This window comes from Chelonoidis abingdonii, chromosome 3 (assembly GCF_003597395.2).
Source record: "Chelonoidis abingdonii isolate Lonesome George chromosome 3, CheloAbing_2.0, whole genome shotgun sequence".
Classification (NCBI taxonomy): Eukaryota; Metazoa; Chordata; order Testudines; family Testudinidae; genus Chelonoidis; species Chelonoidis abingdonii.
In genome coordinates, this window is record NC_133771.1 from 148473727 (window position 1) to 148500241 (window position 26515).

The 26515-nt window shown below is 38.0% G+C and overlaps 1 protein-coding gene across 1 annotated transcript in view; it reads right to left on the reverse strand.

Moving 5' to 3' along the window:
- AHCTF1 (AT-hook containing transcription factor 1) overlaps positions 1–26515 on the reverse strand; it is an 86402-nt gene that overhangs the window by 13265 nt on the left and 46622 nt on the right. Inside the window, exons 12-31 of the mRNA XM_032801123.2 lie at positions 26346–26474; positions 25244–25334; positions 25072–25161; positions 24752–24892; positions 23250–23354; positions 22352–22445; positions 18660–18783; positions 18526–18582; positions 16643–16789; positions 15455–15642; positions 15107–15251; positions 14896–15027; positions 13720–13867; positions 13472–13622; positions 12672–12779; positions 7830–8025; positions 6762–6965; positions 3270–3705; positions 1186–1306; positions 191–294 (exon numbers count right to left, since the gene is read on the reverse strand). Coding sequence (XP_032657014.1) covers positions 191–294; positions 1186–1306; positions 3270–3705; positions 6762–6965; positions 7830–8025; positions 12672–12779; positions 13472–13622; positions 13720–13867; positions 14896–15027; positions 15107–15251; positions 15455–15642; positions 16643–16789; positions 18526–18582; positions 18660–18783; positions 22352–22445; positions 23250–23354; positions 24752–24892; positions 25072–25161; positions 25244–25334; positions 26346–26474 — 2911 coding nt within the window. The remainder of the gene's footprint in view (positions 1–190; positions 295–1185; positions 1307–3269; positions 3706–6761; positions 6966–7829; positions 8026–12671; positions 12780–13471; positions 13623–13719; positions 13868–14895; positions 15028–15106; positions 15252–15454; positions 15643–16642; positions 16790–18525; positions 18583–18659; positions 18784–22351; positions 22446–23249; positions 23355–24751; positions 24893–25071; positions 25162–25243; positions 25335–26345; positions 26475–26515) is intronic.

Genomic DNA, 26515 nt, shown 5'->3' on the forward strand with positions numbered 1-26515 from the left:
TATATTCTAGCTCTAAGTCGACCAAAGTTTGCATTACCAAGCTTCACTTCAATCTGTTAAGTGTGAAGTGACAAGGTAAGTTGTGCATTTAACCCTGGCAGCTCAAATACTTTTTATGTGCCTAACTACAGCTACCTTAACTCAACAGTGAAAACTTTTACTTGTTGCTAAACACACAAAACATACATACATTTAGAATCTGCTCCTGGTGCCTCTAAAGCCTGTGATCTTGTGAGAGGCAGCTCTTTTTCTTCTGATGAAGATGATATCTTGGACTCTTTGGTGGCCGTTTCACTTTGTAAACAGAAAAGAAACGAGAGGTGGAACCCATGTATGCATTTTAAAAATGTTTTGTTCTAGTTTTAAAATACTCATGTCCATGCTCATAACAGTACATATTCAGAACAAAAATTGGAACTCCCTAGCCCAAAATATTAGCATTCAGCTCAGTTCTCAATGTAACTAACTACACACACACACACATTAAGTAATGGAATGATTCAAGTATTAAATGTCCATGCACTTTTAAGTATTTTCATTGTTTAAAAAATGACAGTAATAGAAATAGTTTTCTGCAGAATGTCATTTATGTAACTACTATAACAAAAGTTTAGAACAAATTGTACAAAAGTGAGGTCTGTACCAATAAAGTTACCATAAATTATTTTATTTTCCTACATACGCTTAATTACCTGCAGGACTTTTCACTACAATAAAATATTTACGGGGGGGGGGGGGGGGGGGCACACGACTGATTTTGTACAAAATGTTGTCAAAATACACAAAAGTAAACCAGCTGAAAGAATCCCCAGGAAAACTTTTTAGTCATAGGAACCTTAGGTATTGTTTTTAATTACATGAGGTGTATAATTTTCAGACAGAAGTGAGACTTTCAAGTACAGAGTGTCAGTTTAACAGACTCAAATTGGGAAAGCTTTAAATAGCCTTGTGATTGAGTTAACCAGTTTGTAACCACAGTACGTTGTGAAGACTGTCTTTCTGAGAGTTAACGTTTGATTATTAACCACTGAGGTTATGTTTATGCAGGAAGATGCAAGGAACCCCAGTAGGATATAGAATGAAAGTAAAATAGCAGAGAACCAATCTGAACTTAAGACAATAGTATACGAAATCCAACTAGCACTCATATTTGTATATCCTATTTATTTATTTTTACATATTTACCTTTCACCAGCTGACGAACAAGTAGAGACTCCAGCAACTTGAAAGGTGCTTAAGTGATTCAACACCAACATACCCTCCTCAGGAAGGGTAGGACATTCTATTTCTGTCTTTTCCAGAAATCCTAGGAACAACATTGTTAACAGCTGAACAACTGGTAGCTATTTGCATTAAACACAACATGAGATGTTTGAAAAAGTTTACCTGATTTTAAGTTACAAACCTCATTATGTGCTTCATTATTTTGCTTATTTAAAATGCAAATGTGATCTACTAATGCAATGCTGTGGTTGAGATTTAAATGCACAAAAAGTCTGAGTTATTGCTCCCACTACAAAAAAAACTCAGTGCTCTCTCACAATCATAGAAATCTAGGGCTGGAAGGAACCTCAAAAAGTTGAGAACCTTCTGCTGAGAAGTATTTTTCCATTACTGTATAATTTGATTTCATATTTTATTACCTTTGCTCTCACATTATTTTTCTTTTAAGGGAAACGAATGAATGGCAAAATTTTAGGAAGTAGGAAAAGATTGATATAGAGGCTGACTATTAAAACTCAAAGAAAAAATGGATTAGCAGCTGAAAACTTCAAACAATATCTTTTGCTCTTAAAATTAGAAGCTTAAGTCCACTTCTTCCCTTTCTTTGGATTTTCGATATTTATCTCCATATCTTTTATTTTTGTTACTTCTCCACTCTCTTACCAGAGATCTTTCCAATATGCCTTTTTGTGTTTCCATCTCCATAATGTTGATCACCCTGGTTGAGATGGGCTTGACTTTGGTCTCCACAGAGGCTAGTAATGCTAGTAACATGAGTGACATCCTTTCCCTTCCCTGCATCCCCAAAGGGCAGGAGGGAAGAAGCACAATCAAATGCACTTGAGCGAGGGATAAAGCTTGATCTTAAACTAATGCACTGCCAGGTTTAGCTATTGAACACTGCTATCATTTCTGTCTTGTCATACTTAATTTTGTGTATTTCTTTAGCCTCTTTCTTGTCTGGGTGCCTACTTTCTCCCTCTTCATTACTACTCTCAGTGACGTGAATTAAGATTACACTGCAGGAGCAAACAAAATGGTTTAAGTAGAAGCAGCACAGACTACCTTCTGCTAGTGATAAAATATCACGTTTATACTGTAATTGTACAGAACGCTTTCCATCACAGCCCAACATAACAAGAAGGTTTCTTGTAAACATTACCTAGTGATGATTATGCTTGGAAAAGCATCTTGTATTTCTTGCCCAAGTACAAATGATTGTTATTGGATCGTTAAGGTCACTGAGCTATTTCATTACAGATATTTGGACCTAGATCATTCCCCTCTGCTTGTGTAAATAAGTGGAGACTGTAGTTGGGAACTTCTGCTGCTCACATTGAGGTGCCTCACTCATGTCTATGACAACAAACCAGCCCCCAAGACCCTGCAGAACCTTTCAATTCAAATACACTATGTGCATTAACACTTGACTGCATAACCCTCTGGTATGAACACAACAATTTTAAGATTTCATGCCATACACAGATGGACACTTGTATGTCTCTATCAGAAATAGCATATCTTGGATACAATTCAATAGACCGAAAAGATTACTATACAGTCCCAGTATAATGTTTTCAAATATGTTTAACTCATCAATATTTTCAAACAGATCAAAGGCCTTGTCAATGAGGACTAAGCCTCTGACAAATCTGAAGCAGCTATTTAATCCTAAGCATCAAAGAATGGGTAAAAACGTAGCTGATGAAAAGTCTTTCATACTCAACCCTGCCTCCAAAACAAAAACAAAAAAACACCCACATGTAAACTAGAAATATCAGCTTTCAAAAATAAGAAATTGTTGCCTCTTGGCTGAGACTAAGCACAAGGAATGTCAGCCCAAAGTGCAACACATGAGAAAGTTAAGGATGCCTCAAAATAGAGGGTTATAGTGGAGGGACTTTTTCAACTATGGAGGTCTAGCACACTTGTGGACACCATATCAGTATTAGCTACTGTAGACTATAATTATCATTTAACCTTTCAAAAGGAACCCAAATGGTCATTTAATTAGATTATTTAAGTGACCACATGACAACACATACCAGTTTGTTTCTCCAGCTCTGAAGAAGTCTGTTGTTCAAACTGCAAAGGCTCACTTTTGACTACCTCACTGCCTTCTTCCTCCATCTCTTCCTGTATGATAGCAACATCTTTGGCGGGAGAATTAGCTGGTTTAGAAGTTATGAAGATAACATCATCTTCAAGGTCGTCTGGTGATCTTGCATCATGATATTCCAAAGTAGTTTGATCTGACCTGGCAGAAAAATTACTAGTTTCTTTGCTGACTTCCATTTTCTCCAGGACATCTCCTGCTATACCTTCTGAGGACTCATTCATTTCTGCATGATCCTCCTCAGGACAGGTCAAAGTAAAAGGAGAAACTTTATCTCTGTCCTTAGACCAAGTGTCCTCCATTTGAACTCCAAGGTTATGTTCAGATGAAGCTAGAAGGTGTTTTGTTTTATCATCTCCCAGCATCTTTATTTAAAACAAAAAAACAGAGTCATTAATGAAACCCAAATTTTTCCAAGGAATAAAGACATATGAAACTTCTTTATGGCATTTGGACATAGTAAGATACTGACAGTTAAAGCTATTTCTTAACCATGTTACTAATACCATCTTAGCTTTTAAAACCAGAGTTTAAAAATTGCATTGACTTTTCACTAGAGTATTTACTTATTGATTTCAGTCAGCTTTGAAACTGTGGTCAATTAATTTTCTGTTTATTGTCTCACTTTCCAATTCTCATATTCCAACCCACTACTGTTTTCAAGTTTCCAAAAAGAGGGAACTTCCCTTACACATTAAGGTTGGCCCTAGTCTACTTGACAATGTCACTTTAATTTATATCCATTTTATAGAGATTATAAAAAGGTTTGGTGTTCATTAGTCTTACAGTCTGGAACAAGTAGATTAAAATGACCATACTCCACCATTGAGATTTAAAAATAAATTAACATACATGAACTCTCCATACAAATATTAATAAATCTTATTCATGACTTGTATTTGTTACTTTTAAAAGACCATTTGTGCGTGGTTAACCTGTTATCAGTGCATTCTGTTCAAATTCCAAAAATGGTAGCCATATATTATAAAATCTACTGGATACGGATAAAAGACTGTCTCTTTTCTCCACTGAAATGATTTCATATACACCTCTACCCTGATATAACGCTGTCCTCGGGAGCCAGAAATTTTACCACGTTATAGGTGAAACCGCGTTATATCGAACTTGCTCTGATCCGCTGGAGTGCGCAGCCCCCACTCCCCCCGGAGCACTGCTTTACTATGTTATACCCAAATTCATCTTATATCGGGGTAAAGTGTACTTCAATTCTCCATGCCACTGCTGCACGTTTGGTTGCTAGCAACAAATGTGTTCATCTGGCTGCTAGGAGGAATTGTATCATCAGTGGATCCTTCCTCAAATCAATAACCTCCTTTGGATAGTAACTTAATAGAGCCAGTGTGGGTTCTGTGGGTTGGTAGCATAATTTTAGTTATCCTGAAAGTTCTATTTATTATTTTTCTCCAAAATATCATCTCAGGGCATTCCACCACATATGCAGAAAGGTCCCTATTTCTTCACATCCTCTCCAGAATTTGAGAGTCTCTTTTGTTTATATTTTCTTCAGCTTAAATAGAATAAGATACCATTGATAAAGAATTCTGTGGTAAATTTTCCTTAATAGTTATACAAATAAATAAGGCTTTGGCCTTCCTCCACACACTTGTTTCAAAGTCAGATCTGCTTTTAGATCCTTTGCCCATTTCCCCCCCTCCCGTCCAATCTTCTCTTCTAGATCCATCAGTAACAATATATTACACACCATACAGAGATCAGGCCCTTTGAGGTGGCCTCTCTTGTAATTAGTATTTCTATCCTCGTTTTAATGGTCTCCTGAAACTTGGGCTTCCTACATGGGATATGATATTAGACTTTAGTTGCAAATAAGCCAAAATTGGCATATTATTTTCTAAGAACTCATGGAGAATATTGTTTGGAACATCTGTATTAAACTATGAACTCTCTGTTGTACTGTGAGTGAAGATTTTAGCACTAACAACAAGGAGTCCTTGTGGCACCTTAGAGACCAACAAATTTATCTGGGCATAAGCTTTCACGGGCTAACACCCACTTCATCAGATGCATGGAGTGAAATATACAGTAGGCAGATATAAATATACAGCACATGAAAAGATGGGAGTTGCCTTACCAAGTGGAGAGTCAGTGCTAATGAGGCCAATTCAATCAGGGTGGATGTGGTCCATTCCCAACACTGGACAAGAATGTGTGACTACCCAAATCTGAACTTGTATGAGGTAAGCCTATTGCACTGCATTCCAGACAGCTTCCCTGCCCACGAAACATGCATGATACCTTTTTGAAGGACTATCACTGAGAAATCATCGAGACTGCAATCTGAGGCCGACAATTTTGCTTGTCTTAACTGCTAGCTCACCTCCCTCTTCCCCTGGAACAATGGCTTATCTATGGAGGGAGTAGCATGGGAGGAAGGCAGAGGAAATTCTCAGCAGAGTACATGGCAGAAGGACAGAGACCTTACTTAAGAGCAAAGGTCTGCTCTATGCAGGTGGTGTGACCACTGCCAAACATAAGGACTAGCAGGAGAGAGCAGCCAGGAGGAAGTCTGCCCAGCCTGAAATGTTTACAACCTAAGACTCTCAGAAGGAGTGAGATCAGATGTGAGTAGGGTACTTCTCAGGACTTCAGTTGCTTTCAAAAAACTAACTCTCGGGTGCTTTAATAATAAAGTTTCTGTGGTTAAGAAATCCTCTTGCTAAGCCTGTGTTCCTTCTTTTCCACCATATTGTCTCTAAAGGTGTTAAACTAGAAGCTGAGTGATCACAGCCTTGTTGGAGCATGTATAAGTGACTGGGGGGCTCGGCAGGTGTCATATGGGGTCTAGGACAGCTAGATGGTGGCATCCCAGATTCTGAGAAAAGGAGTCAGATGTGACCAAGGGTATGCCAAATGTTCTCAGAGCCTGAAACCATGATTAGACTCTATCCCAGACCCAGCTGGCTTAAAGGATGTGGGACCCAGACACCGTGTCCACTTGTGTACTAGGCCAAGTTGTAACAGTATTTAATTTCCATAATTCTACCATTAAAGAACAGCTGGCCAATGGTTGTATAACCCTTTCCTTCCTATACTATTGAAATATTCTCAGTGGTATGTAGATTGCAATTTCCTGAAAGAATTGATATAGAAGAGCTCCTTGTATTTCTTGTTCAAAGGCGTGCGATAGGACTGTTAAGGTCATTGTGCTATTTCATTATGGAATTTGGATCTCCGTTTGCATAAATTCTATTACCATTACAATAGTTTTTGATTCCTGAGTTAATTTTCGCTTATTCTGACTTGCCGTTACACACACACCATACACTGAACAATCTACAGTGATGTACTGCAAGCTTTAAAAACATAAACCAAGTTGCAATCTACAAAGCTTTAAAAAACTCTCCACCATCACTTTTCTTTCACCAACTGTACTCCAACTTACCCCAGCTGTCCATCTGGAAGTTGCGTTCTCTTCCCTGAATGAAATTCGGAGTTCTTTTGCCCGTAGAGGAGGAGTAATTGATCTTCCTGGAGATGCAGAAGGTGTTGCTAAGGGTGTGGTGCGAAGACTGGATCTCAAAATAGACTGCAGAGTAATTCCAGGGAAACCAGAAGCAGCAGAAGATGTGGCCAAAGCTTTAGCTCTCTATGTAAAGGAATAAACATTTTAATTTGATATTTGAACTGAAGACTGCATGCAAAGTGTCAATTCCATGGAACATCACTGCTGCAGTAGCTTCACGAACTGGCATTGAAAGATGGGTCATAAAAATTATTATGGAAAGTAATCTGTATGAAGAGATTTTTAAGACTGAGTACGTAATTCAGAACAAAGACAAGTATGGTGACAACAAAGAAATACAAAACGAATGCCACCAAGTAGCTAAATGAAAAATTCCTTCATACTTTTATTATGCAATAGAGAGAGATTCAAATATGGCAGCAAACTGTAAACAAAACAAAAAAGTGTGTACAAATAATAAAACAGTGGCACTTACCGTCTAAGATATTGTTGAGGCCATGAGGTTAATGAAGTTCACAGACTGACATTTATATGCATAAAGACATCTATAGTTACAGTAGACGGCAGAAGAAAATACAAGGGATATAAGCCATCATGCTTAGGAGTTTACGTCAAACTAATTAGTAGGGGCTAAAATAAACTTCCCCTAAGGGCTAGTTATTCCATAACTGGCATAAGTAGTATTTGGACATGTTGACGTTCCCCATTTCAGCACTCTTGCCCGCACTTCAATAAAAATAAATTTGTTTTATAAAACTATTTGGTAAAGGATAAACTGTTAATAGATAATTTTATCTTTTTGTAAAACTCCTCTCCTTAAATCTGTTATCCATATATTGCTTCTAATGGAACTAGGCACATACAAATAAAATGCATATATGGGTGATCCAACAATTCAATACCTACATGCTTGTCATTATGCACTGTGGGGTGGTTTTTTCCATAAAAGAAATTTAAAAATACTTTAAGTTTAGCAATTCTACATACCTTAACCACAAGAGGAGTCTCCAACAAATTAAACTCTGATGCTCTTGAAATGTTCGTGTGCAATATGGTGCTCCATGAGTTTGACTGTAACGGGCTGGATATAGTACATGAAGTAGAAGCTCTACATGGTGTCTGCCAATTACTCTCAAATGAGGGAGAACACAGAGGAACAGGACGAACCACCAAATCCAGCAATCTGCCAAGATTTAAATGAGGATATTGATATAATAGCCATAACAGAATCTTGGTAGAATGAGGATGATCAATGGGACACAGTAATACCAAGGTACAAAATGTATCGGAAGGATAGAACAGGTCGTGCTGGTTGGAGAGTGGCACTATATGTGAAAGGAAATGTAGAATCAAATGAAAGAAAAATCTTAAAAGAACCAAACTGTACCACAGAATCTCTATATTATCGACCAGCTGACCAGGATGGTGATGGTGACTGTGAAATGCTCAGGGAGATTAGAGATGCTACAAAAATAAAAAACTCAATAATGAGAGATTTCAACTATCCCCATATAGACTGGGTACATGTCACCTCAGGATGGGATGCAGAGATAAAGTTTCTTAACACCTTAAATGACTGCTTCTTGGAGCAGCTAGTCTGGGAAGAGGAGAAGCAATTCTTGATTTAGTCTTAAGTGGAGCACAGGATCTGGCCAAGAGGCGAATATAGCTGGACCGCTTGGTAATAGTGACCATAATATAATTAGATTTAACATCCCTGTGGCGGGGAAAACACTACAGCAGACCAACACTGTAGCATTTAATTTCAGAAAAGGGGACTACACACCTATGAAGAAGTTAAACAGAAATTAAAAAGGTACACTGCCAAAAGTGAAATCCTGCAAGCTGCACCGAAACTTTTTAAAAAGACACCATAATAGAGGCTCAACTTAAAATGTATACTCCAAATTTAAAAAAATAGTAAGAGAACCAAAAAAGTGACACTGCGGCTAAACAATGTAAAAGAAGCAGTGAGAGAGAAAAAGGCATCCTTTAAAAAGTGGAAGTTAAATCCTAGTGAGGAAGTAGAAAGGAGCATAAACTCTGACAAGTGAAGTGTAAAAATACAATTAGGAAGGTCAAAATTTTTTTTTTGTTTGTTTTGAAGAACAGCTAGCCAAAGACTCAAAAACTAATAGCAAGATTTTTTTAAAGTACAACAGAAGCAGGAAGCCTGTTAAACAACCAGTTGGGCCACTGGAGCATTGAGATGCTAAAGGAGCACTCAAGGACAATAAAGCCATTGTAGAGAAACTAAAATAATTCTTTGCATCGGTCTTCACAGTTGAGGATGTGAGGGAGATTCTCAAACATGAGCCATTTTTTTTAGGTGACAAATCACAGCAATTGTCCCAGATTGAGGTGTCATTAGAGGAGGGTTTGGAACAAATTGATAACTAAACAGTAATAAGTCATCAGGATCAGATGGTATTCACACAAGTGTTCTGAAGGCACTCAAATGTGAAAGTGCAGAACTAGCTGTGGTTTCTAACCTATCATTTAAATCAGCTCCTGTACCAAATGACTACAGGATAGCTAATGTGACATCAATTTTTAAGAAGGGCTCCAGAGGGTCTACAGGCTGGTAAGCCTGATTTCAAGGCAAACTGGTTGAAACTACAGTAAAGAACAAAATTGTCAGACACATAGATGAACATAATTTGTTCAGTCAACGTAGTTGTTGTAAAGGGAAATCAGGCCTCAATCTACTAGAATTCTTTGAGGGAGGTCAACAAGCATATGGATCCAGCGAATATAGTGTCCTTAGATTTTCAGAAAGCCTTTGACAAGGTCCCTCACCAAAGGCTCTTAAGCAAAGTAAGCTGTCATGTGATAAGAGGAAAGGTTCTCTCATGGATTGGTAACTGGTTAAAAGATAGGAAACAAAGGGTAGGAATAAATGGTCAGTTTTCAGAATGGAGAGAGATAAGCAGTGGTGTCCTGCAGGGGTTTGTACTGGGACCAGTTCTATTCAACACATTCATAAATCATGTGGAAAAAGGAACAAACAGTGAGGTGGCAAAATTTGCAGACAATACAAAACTACTCAAGATAGTTAAGTCAAAAGCAGACTGCAAAGAGCTACCAAAGGATCTCACAAAACTTGGTGACTGGGCAACAAAATGGCAGATGAAATTCAATGTGGATAAATGCAAAGTATTCCCCATTGAAAAACATAACCCCAATCATACATATAAAATAATGGGGTCTAAATAAGCTGTTACCACTCAAGAAAGCAACCTTGGAGTCATTATGGATAGTTCTCTGAAAACATCCACTCAATCTGCAGCGGTAGTCAAAAAAGCAAACCATGTTGGGAATTATTAAAAAAGGAATAGATAATAAGACAGAAAATATCATATTGCTGCTATATAAATCCATGGTGTGCCCACATCTTGAATACTGCATGCAGATGTGGTTGCCACATCTCAAAAAAGATATATTGGAATTGGAAAAGATTCAGAAAAGGGCAACAAAAATTATTAGGGATATAGAACAGCTCCTGTATGAGGATAAGAAGACTGGGACTTTTCATCTTAGAAAAGAGATGACTAAAGGGGTGATTTGATAGAGGTCTATAAAATCATGACTGGTGTGGAGAAAGTAAATCTGGAAGTGTTATTTACTACTCCTCATAACACAAGAACTAGGGATCACCAAAATGAAATTAATAGGCAGCAAGTATAACACATACAAAAGGAAGTTTGTTTTTTCCACACAACACACAGTTAACCTGTGGAACTCCTTACCAAAGGATGTTGTGAAGGCTAAGACTATAACAGGGTTGAAAAAAGAACTAGATAAATTCACGGAGGATAGGGTTCATCAATGTCCTAAGCCTCTGTTTGCCAGAAGTGGGAATGAGCGACTAGGGATGGATCACTTGAAGATTACCTGTTGTGTTCATTCTCTCTGGGCACCTGGCTTTGGCCACTGTTAGAAGACAGGATACTGGGCTAAATGGACCTTTGGTCTGACCCAGTATGGCTGTTCTATGTTCTTTCTTTAAATTTACAATGTGAAAACAGAGAATTAAGTTGCTTTCCTATAAGTTGATCTGACAGTTTACAAGATGTGACCTGATTAGAATATTTTCATCTCTACATTCTGAATTATTACAGCTGCCTTAATAGTGTGCAACACGCAACTACACACCAAGGAGGCCTAACTAGATATTGCCTCCATTGCCATTTTGTTTCTTTATCAATTAGAAAAAAAATCTCAAAACTTTGGCAGGCAGCTGTGTGGGAATGTATTAAACGATCCCTCCTGAGAAAAAAGTGTTTGTAGGAGGAAATTCCACTTCTCCAAAGGCAACAATGTAGTATTAAATATCCACTCACGTGAATTACAAATCCAGAACATTCATTAAACAGGCTGATTAGAAAACATTTTTTTTTAAAAGATAACAGGTAAGGTTCCAATCATCTAGCTACAGCAGTTGTACTGGCCAACTTTTAGCTGTACACATTACCCAACATCCTATAACCACCTGTCTAAAACATTCTCGAAGTTTCTCCTATATTACTGTTAATTGTTTGCATTCCATTAGCCACCTAGAAAACTTCACTGAAATTGACTCTCCACTGTGAAAAGGCAGTCAGTCTCTGCACCAAAGCATTTACAATCTAAACTGAAGAAAGGGAAATATTACCCCATTTTACAAATGGGGGAACTGAAGCACAGAGAGACATTGAATGTAACCCAGTGCTCCTGAATGCCAGTCTAGCTTTAAGCACAAGACAATCCTTTCTCTGTACTGAGTCTCTCCTTTTACTCCCCTTCCCTCCAAACCTTTCATTCTCTATCTCCTTTCATCCTCTTATTCTTCTTCCTACTCTCACAAGCCCAGTTCCTTCATCTGCATCCTCTTCACATCCATGACAAACTACACTCTGGCCCCACCCTTTATCTTTCCCCTTTCCTCTCCCCCTTTCTCCAATCTCTGTCTTCTTCTTCCCATATGTGGCAATCTGAAGAATATGTCAATGCTTTAAATTTGAGTGCATCTCAAAGAGCTGACTGACAAATCTGCCTCTAAGCAAATTAAAGAGTGATCTTATTCAGTTCTGAGCAAGAGGAAATAAAGGTATGAACTGAACAATCAGAGAAAAGGATGCTCCTTGGCCGTCAGATGATTAAAAGAAGAGGTTGGATCTATTCCAACCTATAGTATTGATACTGAGCTTACAACCTAGTACTACATGAAAAATATTTATTCTAGTTACTTGAGAATTCAAAAATAAATTTTGTCTTTTCTACTTTTTTATTAAGAGTGTCATTTTATTGTTCCTTTGCATTTTGTATTCATTTTTTAAATCATGACCGCTGTAGAAAGACTGATAATGTTTGTGAATCATATTAACAATTCAATGTTTATCTACAAAAACCACCCCTGCCACTAGTGTATCCACAGTATTTTGTAAATAAAGATGACAAATTCTCTTCCCATTAACACTGGCATAAATACTGTACAAAGTTGTTAACTGAGAATCACTCCAAATTTATACCACTGTGTCAGAGCAAATTTTAACCCAGAAGTTTAAACATTTAAAGTTTTTTTCCAAAGATTACAGAACTAAATAACAAAAATGAGAAATGTTATGAATAGACAAGGCTAAAAACCAGGGAATAGAATAGTTATGAAGACAACAAAATAAGGGCTTGTCTACATGGGACATTACTGTGTGGCAAGCCTTCTATTAACCACTTCCTTACACGAGAGCACCTAGGTAAAACTGAAGGTACTTACACTGAGAATGGAAACTGCTCAATAATTCAGCATACCCCATACCCACTCTAAATACTTAGTCTGAAGATGTACTATACCTGGAACTTTTATGTGAAGACTTTGTAACTGGAGTACCAACAAATGGATCAGGTAATTCTGTATCAGGGAAAGGCAGTGCCATAGGTGGTGGTTCTTCAGTTCTAGGACTGCAAATGAAAGAAGAACATAATTGACTACTATCTGTAGTTTCTGTGAGTGGGTTATTTGGATTAAAGATTATTATAGCTGGAGCTGGTTGCCTCTAGTTCAAGTTGCCCAACATTTCTGATTAGAACACCCCACTTTCCAATTGCTTATAATATATCCAAACTAACTATCTGGGCTGAAATGAGGCAGATGTCCCTTGAAAAAAATAGTATTTCATCATGTAATTAAAGAACAACAATGCAGATGCACGAGGGAGCTGAATTAAGGTTCACAGGGAACCTTAAAACTAGTATTTCCTAACTTTTGAGTGTTTGACTCTGCAAACTTAAGTTTCTTTTAACATAACAAATAAACAACTACGTTTTCAGATGAGGATTTAGAAAGAGAAAGCCAGAAGTCAGATATGCAAAACAGACAGACTATACTTCCCACAACCTTAAATCCCCAAAACTGTCATTTTCACCTTTGTCTACAAGAAGTGAGGGTTAATGGACTCCAAAACAGTTATCAATACAAGAATTTGCCAGTGCATGTATCACAAGTTCCTAAGAAGACAACTCAGACACCATTAATGTCCATAACTTGAATCTGTCTTGTAACAAAGTAGTCCTTTCTTGCACTACATTGTCCCTTTTCTTTGTGTCCTAGTAGTATTAACAGCAATTTCACATAGTAACATAGGCGTTCTTACCTATTATATTGTGAGAAATCACTTTTCTGTTCATTTCCCACCCAGACCTCTCCAATTTTAGACAGGACATTATTAATGAAAGTTGCTCTTGTAAGCACATTCCCTGCAGTAGTTTGTTTTACCACCGTTGACAATGGCTTGGGTCTCGAAACTAAAAATGAAAGGGGAAATGAAAAAAAAAAAAAATCAAATCTCTGAACACTAACCAAGAGAAATTAATCATTCATGGATTCTTAAACAAAACTCACCTTCTCTCAGAACTGAAGAAGATAAGTGGTAAGGCTTGGCCCTCTCTACAGCCAGCTTCCTTTGCACTCTAGGAAGGATCTTTCCAAACTGGTCTAATATAGAATTTCTGGCAACTGATCTCTCTCTTAAACGAGGATCACGATCATTCTAATGAACAACCAATTAAAAGCACATCAGATAATTCTTAACAAATGTTCGTTAAATACAATTAATTGACATATTTGCAGCATCTTAAGAAATGCTGTGGGTATTTAAGTTTGTGTCTGATTTTTATACATATTAGACACACAGAGGATCAAATTCCACCCTTCAATCCAGACTATATATTTTCTTTTTTTTTTCTCCTTTGAAGTGTGCGACGATTGCTCATAATGCGAGGAAAGTAGGACAACTCTCAGTGAAGCAAAAGGCACATTACATACACGTTACCCAGCGTGTTTGTGTGTATTTTAATATACACACAAAAACTCGCATTTCTTAGTCATACATTTTGGCTAAGCAGTTTGAGAATTACAGTTTAAGCTAATGCATGTTTTATTTTTTTAAACCTAATATAAATCAGAGTTACAATGCAAGTGCATGCTGCTTTCCGTAGGAGGCAGTTAGCTCTGGACAGGCCAATCAGAAAAGGGAACACTAGCCATCAATCTCAATAAGCCTCCCATACTGGGTACAGATAATGGTTAAAATATGTAACAAGTTTGGCAGAAGCAGAGATCAGATAACTTTCCCGACAGCAAAAACTCCAAGATACTGTGTGCAGAAGCCTAATGGCAGAACTATGTAGTTTGAACACATCTGTAGCGCTGAGATCTACTGAAATTCTTCATTTGCGCAGATATATAAAAAACAATAGGATCTATCCCTTAGAATTAAATTTTACAGATTACTGCAAATACAGAATGTGTTTGTTCTGTAACACTTAATTTTATCTAAAACTACTTTCTGAATTAATTTGTGTCTGAAAAGTACTTTAAGTGTTAAATTTTGCTGTAATTTCATGTTGGGCAATTTATTCTAAATATTTAAAAGAATGGTATAAAAAGAACATCTTAAAACATACAGTATATATTAAAAGTGTATGCACTAAGTATTTTTACAGCATGCTACCAATTAACATTCAGTGAAATGATACACAATACATCTACCTCACCCTAGCAGAATCTGAAGCTTACCATGAGATTAACTTTCAGTGACTGATTCAACTGTAATGCAGGGATGTAATTGGCACGCTGTAGATGGTGGACTAAAAGGAACTCATGATTCTGGATACCAGCACTGGTTTGCAAAAACTTCTCTAAACATTCCTAAGAGAAACAAAATGTTTAGAGTTCTACCTCCTTTTTCCAAACAAATGATTAAGATTTCATTCTTGCCCATGCTTACTTGTTCAGTATCTGTGAATGGTAGTTTCAACAAATCTTCCATTAGTCCCATCTCTTGACAGACTTCATACATGTGTTTCAACAACTCTTCTACATTTAACCTGGTGGAGTGCTGCTGCAATAGACTCCAAGCCTCCACCATACACCTGAAATTAATTTTTGAAATGCAGAGGAGGATTAACACTTCGATCAACAATTTTAATGAAGCAAGAGATGCATTACTTGTGTTAAAAAGAACTAAGCACTAAAAGATTGAATAAAATACATAATGAAAGCCAAAATGTTTAGTTTTTTGTTATAGTTTTGATAAAATAATAGATTAATCAGGATATATTTTCTATTTCTTTACCTATTATACAATAAAACAGTGAGGTGAAGTGCAACTTCACTGCTACTTGACATTGATGGCTTCATCATCTGTATGTATCTGAGGGCTCGTCTGTGCTCTCCTTGGCACATCAAGGCTTGAATAATTTTCATATGTTGCCACGACATTGTTTTGATTGTAGCTGGATGAAATAAAAGGGCCAAGGAACTCTGCAGAAGTTAGAAATGAAAGTTATTAAAACAACCAACACGCTCACCTCTTCCAACAAAAAAGTCTAAAACTTCCCAAGTGAAAATAAACATATTTCAGGTGCATTTACAACATTAAAAGTAGTACGTTTATACTTAAAACATATATTTGTCCTTCAATCTAATTTAATAAAGTAATTGGACAGAAGACAGATTCAGTTAACCACATAATAGGATTTCAGTTTCAAATGAGCAACTTATAAGTTCCCCGGTTAAGAAAAACCCTGTGTGTCATCTAAACTGCTAGTGACACCACCCATAATTTTATGCACATATGATTGCAACCAAATGAAATTATCAAAATTTCACTGATCGTACTAAGCACTTTATTCACTAGTCATTTCAATACTTCTGTTTGGCTTTCAGCTGATTGTTTCTTGGGTTGCACTTTGTTTAATTCTTGACAATTTGGTCTCAGTCTCTGGAGGCAGCAATGAGAATATCCTTTGAAAACTATTCATTGAGGATAGATTTGGAAATTTGCTCTTTTAACTTGTTAGCAGTTGCTATGTAAATTATTCTACCAAACTTGAAAAGCATACTATATTAACTATAATATCACAGGTAAGGAATTAAAGTATTAAAAACTAACCCAATTTAAATCTGCATTGGGTTTAAAAGTCACTTTTACAGAGTTTTGCCTCATTTCTTGATGCAGAGTCCTCAGCTATATTTTAAACATTTAAATCTGCATAAAATCATCTTTGGAAATTTGCTCAAGTGCTTTCATGAATCAGGTAGCTAGGAAAATTCAAACGTGTAAATAAAGTTGACTACAACTAATTTTAAACTAAATTAGAATATAATCAGACTTCAGAGGATAATTTATTGTTGCTTTGTTTCCATTTAATTTATGCATTAACAATATTTCAATACTAAAAGTTCTAGCCCTTTATCTCCCTTGACTAGTGATCAGATGACCAAAGTTCATCTTTATATATGTCTTAAGTAAACGATTTACCTCATAGTCATTGTGATCCAAAAGCCAAAAACCTTGAACAAGTCTAACCAGACCCCAAGGGATAGCAAAGGCAGTTGGGAAAGAGTCAAATGAAGTCTCTGTTTTGTTTGGAAAGGAATGCATGATATCTAGAAGCAAATAAATTGTCTGACAGTAAGTACTTGATTAAGGCTAATAACTTTTCAAGAAGGAAAGTTTCTTACATATATTTAGGGAAGGTAACAACAAAAATAAGTATTATACAGCAAAAAATAGTTGTCTTGCAATTTTCAGCCCACTGTAACCCAACTTAATCCCAAACCTGCATTCTGAATTAACATAAAAACCTATATTTGATTTATAAGTATTGGAAGAAGCTGTAATATTTTCCCATTTTAGTGAAAGAAGATTACTGCACAAGTCTGGAATGGTAGTGTTACTATGATGGAGCAGGGATTTTCACTCCTAATTGTAATAAATATAGGACCCCTGCTTTGTGATAAAACTAATGAACAAAAGCTGCTCTTACTCAACATCACATAAGGAAATAATCCTGTACTTCTATTAAGAGAAACTGCTATGGAATTCTCGATAGCCTCATCGTTACTTGAAAATTAGTCAAGGTAAAGGAGCCAGTCATACAAATATATTGTAGATAAGACTAGCCATATCTCGATGATTGAGCTAATGCCTCAGACACCAATGCTTTTGAACAGGGACACGATTACAAGTTTTAACCATACTGTGACCAAGTTCCTGGACTTGGAGGTTCTGCTGTATTTTAGAGTTACCAACACCAGCGTTATAAACTGACCAGTCAACCACAAACCTCATTTGGAACCGGGAGTACACAATCAGTAGCAAAAGCCAAAAAATAAAAAGGCAAATACAGTACAGTACTATGTTAAACGTAAACTACTAAAAAAATAAAGGGAAAGCAGCATTTTTCTTCTGCATAGTAAAGTTTGAAAGCTATATTAACTCAATGTTCAATTGCAAACTTTTAAAGGAACAACCGTAATATTTTGTTCAGAGTTACAAACATTTCAGAGTTAGGAACAACCTCCATTTCCAAGGTGTTTGTAACTCTGCAGTTCTACTGTAACACCAAATTCAGAGAATAGAATTAGAGAATAAAAATTAAATATGAATGAGAAAGCCTTCCCACCATGCTATGAATAAAAAAAAATTCACCTGGATCGTAAAGAACCTGTGCATCATGTGTTTTGCTAGTTTCTACCTTCTCCCTCTGATCAGTGCATAATTATTTAGTTAACAGGTTAAAACAACTGAAGTGTGGAGTCACTGTGTCTAAAATCCAAACTGTCCCCTCCGACCTAGGTTAAGTAACACACAAAGCCTGGCAAAGGCAAATGTTCCATATATTTAGCAGCTTGAAAATCAAGCATTTTCTCCACCACATTCTCCTTTTTCTGGGTAATATTCCATGTGCCTGCATTTTCAATAGAACAGAGGCAAACATTGTTTCTTGTGCTGGAGAATCGCTGATTTCAGCAAGAATGTGTACTTCTGTAAACAGTGTTAGGTAACTATTGCTGCTTCAGAGCACAGAGAATTCTCATACATTTTGGTGCAGGCATCACATCCTAAGAATAACTTCACTTATTTGCTACAGAATCATTGTTTTAATGAAGCCATTAAAATGAAAAATCTAAAGTATAAAAAAGGAAACAATTATTCCATTACAATTTAATCCTAAATTTATGCTCATTCTGTCCAAAATATGATAATTCTCCTGTTTATAAAATTAATGATAAACACAGTAGCATAAACTTTTCTCTCTCTCTCTCACACAGACACACACAAAAAAACCCATTCTTTTAAATGTGAATATATTGTGTGGTTATATCTTCAATCTCTCTCAACATTGTCAAAAAGGATACAATTGCATGTTTGTAAGTTTCTTCAATATTTTGTAACAAATAAAGGTCAAGCAGCGCCTGTGATGAAAAAAGAAAAATTAACCAAATAATTTGTAAAGTCATTATTTTTTGCCTTTTTAAGAAGTCTTACTTACATGCAAGCTAGCAGGGGGATATTTCCCAGTTCCTCCTTCATCTCTTCGCCACAATTTCTCAACTTGATCTCCAAACTGGGAAAGCAGTCCATCAATCATCAAGCAATCGGCATTCCATTTCCCTCTGCAATTGAAGAGGGCATGGATTTTGATAGTGTAAAAAACGTGCAATAATTCCAATTTGTCATGAAAACCCGTTTACCAATTGAAGAAAATCCAACCAAATTTATCTGGTAAGGCGCAGGAAAAACACTATACAACAAAAAATATGAAAACTGAATTTAGAACATTTACACAAATGAACTAAAAAGGGAGCATAGCATCTCAGTTGGTCATGTTTAAAAATATGCCAAAAAGTTCTATTTTAATAGATGTTCTAAATCCATAATTTATTAAGAAAAGATTAAGGATGACCTGGTTTTCAGATATTTTTGCTACAGAAGGGCTAATGGTGATTTAATATATCAGGAAATGTAAAGTTGGAACGTTCCTGTAAATTGAGCATCAAATTAAGTTAGTTACTGTATTTTTACTGTCTGTAAGAGAATTGGGCAATCCGATCACTGAAAGAAACTACTCACCTTGTGCAGTAATGGTGGTTTTTCGAGATGTGTGTCCCTATGGGTGCTCCACTGTAGGGGAGATGTGTGTCCCTAGGGGTGCTCCACTGCATCCCTGTGCCGCTGATAGGAGAACTTCGGTAGCAGTGTTCATTGGGCCTGCACATGCACTGTCACAACTTGAGCTACACTACAAGGCTAACCAGAGCACACAGGTTAACCGTCCTCAATTCCTTCTCTACCGCAGAGTCATAAATGGGAACTCTGAAGTATTAGGAGGAGGAAGGTTGTAGAGCACCCATAGGAACACACATCTCGAAGAACCTTCGTTACTGCACAAGGTGAGTGACTTCTTACAGTAGTGTCCATATCGGTGCTTCACCGTACGCAACATCCAAGCAATACCCATCTTGGAGGGCTGGGACTTTGGAGTTAGGTTGGCACTGGAGGTGGAATCTCCAGTGACCGTAGAGTGTTCTGCGAAAGTGTGGACTGATACCCATGTCACTGCTCTGCAGATCTCTGAGATAGGAACAATCGCTGTGCACTGGTGCTGAACTGTGGTCTCAGTGCTGAGGATACCGAGTGAAAGGGAGATCACTTGGAGCTATCCCTAGGCTCACTTAGGGGACTTCCTGTCCTTCTTGGAGGACTTACAATAGGAGTATCCAGCCTGTTTCTTTGACCCACTTCCCTTAGAAGATGAAGGCTGTGGGAACGACTCATGTCAGCCAGGAAATTGAAGTTAGAGAGCTGCCTCCACAAAGATAATCTTCTGGTGGAGCTCTCTGTCCTTGCGGGATCTCAGCCAGACCTGCTGGCAGAGGATGCACTCAGTGGCCCTCACCGAGGTAATGGATGCACTGGGAGTGCTTATCCACAACTGGGATCACCTCGTTACAAGTGTGGCACTTCTTGAAGCCTGGCATACCCCACACTGGGGAAAACTAACTGCAAATGGAAGAACAATAGCCTTAGACTTCTAATGGCTCTCTCTCTCTCTCACCAGGGGCGGTTGACAAGGAATTGAGGACGGTTGGCCCGTGCACACTGGCTAGCCTCGTGGCACAGCACGAGGAGAGACAGTGTATGTGCAGACTGCACACATACTGTTACCAAAGCTCTCCAATCAGCAGTGCGGGGATGCAGATATACCTACAGTGGAGCACTCATAGGGACACTACTCGAAGAATTACTATTCTTTTTGTATAGATCTATCACCACAGAGTATTTTGTAATTGTGCCAACACAGAAATACTCTGTCAAAATTAAGGAAAATTCATGTTTTGCTTTCTAATCTCACTTTTTCCATTGAAAAAATTCCAATTTCATGCAGCTGTGCTATACATAGGTGTTGGTATGAACAAGGGAAACACACTAGTTTGAAGTCTAGTAATTTTAATTACATTCAAACATCACTGGAGACTCCTGGTGGCCAAAGTACCACCTGCAAATTCCCAATGATGTTAAAAGCAACGTGGAGTCCAGTGGACCTTAAAGACTGATGCCCAAATAAATCTGTTACAGTCTTTAAGGTGCCACTGGACTCCTCGTTTTTGTGGATACAGACTAACACAGCTATCCTTTGATAAATTATGTTAAACAGAGTTAGTAGGCTAAGGCCTGGTCTACATAAAACAGCTTACATTGACATTACTCTGTGACTACACTGCAGTGTTGCTCCCACTAATGTAAGGGGGTACGTCTACACTACCTGCCGGATCAGCGGGTAATGATCGATCTAGACGCAATACATCAGTCCCCGAATGTGCTCCCCATCGACTCCAGAACTCCACCAGGAGTCGACGGGGGAGCGGCGGCTGTCGATCCCGCGCCGCGAGGACGCGAAGTAAGTCAATCTAAGATACGTCAACTTCAGCTACGGTATTCTCGTACCTGAAGTTGCATATCTTAGATCAATCCCCCACCCCCAGTGTAGACCAGGCCTAAGTCGCCCATTACATCGACTTAACTCCACCTCTGCCAGAGATATAGCGCTTAGATTGATGTATGATATAGTTAGAGTGAGGCAACGTCTGTGTAGAAACTGGCTGTGAGCCCCAAGAACTGCCAGTGCCCCACAATGCCCCACTTCAGTCGGTGGAAGTGCTTCTGGTGAGGACACATACTATCAACAGAAGGAGCATAGTGTGCATGTGAACCACTGCTTTAATTACTGCGGTGGCTGTACAACGACTTCAGTTGACCTAATTTTGTAGACAAGGCCTGAGTGTCTGCTGTATTTTTCCACCTTCTCTCTAGTATCTTTCTTAGCTCCAATCCTGCTGGAAAATTTTTATAATTATTTCTATTTGATTTGTATCAGTGTGATTTTAGATTAAAAATCTATATTAATCCTAGTCAAGACATTTCACATGAAAAACAAACAAGTCTGTAAAAAGTTCAGATAAAGATGTAATTTCTAACTGGGTACCAAGTTAGAAGAGAGCTAGTTCTTTAAATGTTTCAACTGAACACAACAGTGAGGGCCACCTTCCTGAAGTATAAAAATGTATACAAGTGAACTCCAAAAAAGGGATTTAGTCCTAAAACAGACTTTATGATCTCTTATCAAACAGTCATTTAAAGAGCTAACCCTTTTTTAATAGTCCATCTTTGCATGTCTAAACAAAACTTTTGGAAACTTGGGGCTGCCTATCTGTTTTGAATCAGAGACAATTAATGCCACGTTACCAAATAAACCATCTTTTTGAACTGCAGAAATCACACAGTTTAGCCTTTGGGATTAAATTACTTACAGTACTACCCAATATATTTCTAAAATCAGGTCCAGGATTGTTTCACTTTAACTTCATAAAAAAGAGCGAGTAGACCAACAGTGGCCCTGAGCCCCACCTTTACATGTGAAAGAGAGGGATAGCTCAGTGGTTTGAGCATTGGCCTGCTAAACCCAGTGTTGTGAGTTCAATCCTTGAGGGGGCCACTTAGGGATCTGGGGCAAAAATCAGTACTTGGTCCTGCTAGTAAAGGCAGGGGGCTGGACTTGATGACCTTTCAAGGTCCTTTCCAGTTCTAGGAGATAGGTATATCTCCAATTATTATTATTATTATTATGAAGCAGTCCCTCTGAATTCAATGGTGGGTGTGGGTGAGTTTGTGAATGAACCTTACCTTGACAAGCGCTCTAGTTTCTGTCGGTGACCAGTACAGTAGCTTTGTATTATTGGGTAATTGTAGAAAGGTCTAGACAACTGCATATCATCATCTGCATGCAACAGAGAAAAAATACGTAGTTCAAGAAACCTAATAAAATTGGAAGTAATTTCAAAAAAGACTTGGAACAGACAAAACTGCTGAGCTTCATTTTTAATATTAAGAACAAACAATTTGACAACTTTGGAAGAATGTGGTTCTAATTCTGCTCTTTTTAATTTTTTTTTAAATAAGACAGCAGTAAGACATAAGGCTCACTTCATTCCTTATTTTAGTAAGTGACCCATATTTGAAAATTATCCCATGAATAAAGATTACTGGGTAATTCACACCACACGAAGTAAAAGTTTCTGTGTTATCTTCCCCCGCAGAATAAAATGTATTTTTAGGTGATCTCAGACAGGGACTGCTTTTTTAAATTTGTAAAGGGAGCATTTATAGGCAGATTTTCTTCTACATTTATGTAAGCCAATACATGTGTTTTTACTGATTAAAAAATGCTATCAAAATACTGGCTATATAAGGACAGTTAGCTAGGAAACTGAATACACCAAGTTCTAAACCTAGTAAGAGACTTCTTATGGAAGGAGGAGTTAACCACCATGAGTAAATATTTACCAAAATATGTGGAATACCTAAAAGTAAAGCTAGCGTTGGAACTGGATTAAAACAACAATTACATAAAAGGCGAGTCTACACTGATGAAACTTAAGTATACACTACAGCTGTACCAACACAATTTGTTGGTAAGTCATTTACCAAATTATGGTTTTAAGAATTTTTCTTTTGGAAGCAAATATTGCACAAAGTGGTGAGCGCTTGTCACATCTGAACTGTGTTATTGTTCAAATCTTACCTAAACCCTCTGGAAGGAGACTGGACCGGCAGAACCAAATGACCACATGTGCATACTGAGAAATGAGGCTGGTTACAAACTGCTTATTTGTCAAATCTGTAAAACCTGGAAAGAGTTTATAAAATTACATTGCCATTCAACTCCTTCAGTTACCAAAAATATTAACTATGATGACATTGATAAACTGGTTCTTTTTTTGTATTGAACGCATTCAAGAAATTTTTACATTTCTTATTTCTTATCAAACCTTGGAAACAACAGTTACTTTACAGTTTTTCCTCTACATTTCTTACGAAGACACCTGGATTTGCTATTCTAGAGCTCCTTAAGCACTGGATTTTCCCCCCTTTTATTTTGGAGAGAGAGCTCTCACCTTGTTCAAGACTTCAGGTTTCATTAAGTGGCAAGAAAATTCTTGGGTATTACTAACACACATCTCACCCTAGAGGCTGCAGCATCTAACACAGGAATGGGGAACCTATGGCCTGCAGACCAGATCCAGCCTGCTGCTTCATTATTTCCAGCCTGCAGCAAGTTTCCGTGCAGGCTCACCCCGCTGCGGAGGGAAGCGAGGGTTGCCAGGCTGTTAAAAGTCCAGTTGGCTCTGTGTAGCTTCCAGAAGCGGTCGTCATGTCCTAGGAACAGGGGCAATCAGGTAAGCTCCACACACTGTCGCCCCTCCCCAGCACCAACTACGGAGCTCCCAGTGGCCGGAAATCACAGCCAATGGGAGCTGCGGAAGACAGTGTGCACTGTACAGAGCCCCTGACCCCTCCGCCTAGGGGCCAGACATGGCGGCCACTTCTGGGAGCAGCACAGAGCCCCGTCAGACAAGGAGCCTGCCTTAGCCCCGCTGTGCTGCCGACCAGGAGCCGTCTGAGGTAAGCGCTGCCCAGCCGGAGCCCACACCTCAAACCCTCTGCCCCAGCCCTGAGCCTGCTCCTGCATTTCAAACCCCTCATCCCCAGCCCCAGCCCCAGCCCAGAGCCCATACCTCTGTCCGGAGCCTTCATCCCCTCTCCTGCACCCTGCACCTCTCATTTCTGGTCCCACCCCAGAACCAAGAGGAAGCCCTGAGCTTCCGAGCTCCCGCGCGGGGCTGCATATAGCCCACAACTGATTTTTTTCTGTGAGTCAGTAGTCCCAATAGAAAAAAAGATTCCCCACCCCTGTTCTAGCCAGTGGCCTCTTACACAACTTCTTGAGCTGACTACCCTATTCCACCCACATGCACACTCAGTAAGCAACCTCCAATAGCCTCCTCCCTGGGGGGTTAATTGACAACTACAATGTTCCGCATTCATAGACACAATCCTTCTCCCAGCTGCTGAGCCTGACTGCAAAATTCCAAACAAGCAGCTTGATCCTCTTTTGCAAACTGGAGAAAATTAAGAAAAAAAAGTAAAACTGAAAAAGGGAACGCTCACACTTTCTGTAACTCGGGCCTATTCCTCTACCTTAGAAATAATAAATGTACTCAAGTTGATAATACTGTTACAAACCTCTCTCAGTGAGCTCTTGTGCTTCTGTTAGAAAACAGTTCAAGACTGTGCTAAGGTTGCTAAGAAGCAACTGGCAGTGCTGAAGAGACTGTATAGTCTGTGGATCAATGAAGTTACATGAGCCATCAAACAGTGGGACACCTTATAAAAGGACAAACATTACATAGTTAGTCTGTACACAACTTCAGGAGAAGAGTAAAGCATTTCTGTGCACATACAAACTATCATGTGAAGTACTAATACACCCACATTATTGCATGTATTCAAATTAGGAAAGATAACACTTATTTCCTGCAAAATGACTATACTCTAATACTTACACATCCGGTCAAACTCATCTTTTGTGTAAATCACTTTATTCCATGTCCACTCGAGAACAAAGCGCAGGTTAGCAGCTGAGTTTGGTTGTTCTATTAAAAAAAATTAAAAATCATGAGAACAAATTCTCTTCTAGGTCAAAAAATAAAAAGTTAATAAAAAGCAGAGCATTACCTTCAGCTGTCCACTGTTTGATGCAGCCAGTAAGAAGTCCTAAAGAACTTGTTTGGACAGCAGCAGATAATATAGCTTCTAACTGCTCCTCCTAAAAATGTAACAGAGATAAAATAGATAGTAAAAAAGATTCAAATGCTTTCAAGCCAGCAATGGTAAATAAGATTTGTTTCCAATTGTATGCAATATATCTGGATGCCAAAAACAATCAGTTATTACGTTTGAACAAAATCAGTACAAAATTAGTGAAGTATGATTAGAAACTTTTTACCCCCAGACGATTCTTTCCAGACCATCTTAGATCTTAGCTGTAGATAAAAGGTCCCAAAAGCAGAGTTTCAAAGTTATAACAACATTTGGATTTTTTTCTCTGTCAATTTAAGAGTGTGTTAATAGAGTTTGCCTCTTATCCTTTTCATCCCTTCACATACTGAATTCTAAAAAGTTATTTGCTCTGTGATTAGGGGCAGGATGCATCCAAAAGTAAGGAGAAATACCTATATAAGTGCGCTGGGGGAAAGGCATCTGTGCTCTTGCTGTTTGTTGACCTTACTGTCCTGAGATTTGAAAACTAGCGGAAGTTTTATGAAAAGAAAGGAGCAACACAATGAAAAACAGTTCTTTAGTGAGGGTTTTTTGCACTTTACTGTTTTTTTGTTTTTTTTTTTTTACAATATACAGACTTCACTATTCTCACCTTCAAAATATGTATTTTGGCTGGAGAAGTAAGAAGTACAGCTAAATATCATATCTTTCCAATAATTTTGGGAAAGTCTGTTAACAAGGAAGGTAAGTGAAAAATCAGGTATTTCTCATGAGAACAAGAAGGTGGTTTCTTTCTGCTGGAAGTGTATCAGCTAGTTTATTAATACAACATAAAATAGCAGAAGAAGGTAAAACCAATATTGTTTTTTGTTTGTTTCACAGTTGAGGCCCCGCCCCTGCTCAGGACTCCAGCGTACCACTAAGTCCTTTAAGATACTTTCACCCCTGTATATATTTGTGGTTTTTATGCCACAGGCAAATCATATGAGAGTATTTATCACATTTTCTTGTAGTTTTACAATAATTTCATTTAAACAAAATGACAATATATAGTCACCTGACTCAAACTAGAAGGTTGTACATCAATAAGTCTCGGAGACAGCAAGCCAGCAATAAGACATCTATTGAAGTTATCAGGAATGGCTTCATTTAAAAAAGAACCAGATTTCTTTAAAAAATGTAAGGTCTGAAACATTAATGACAAACAATTTCAAATTAAGACAGCTA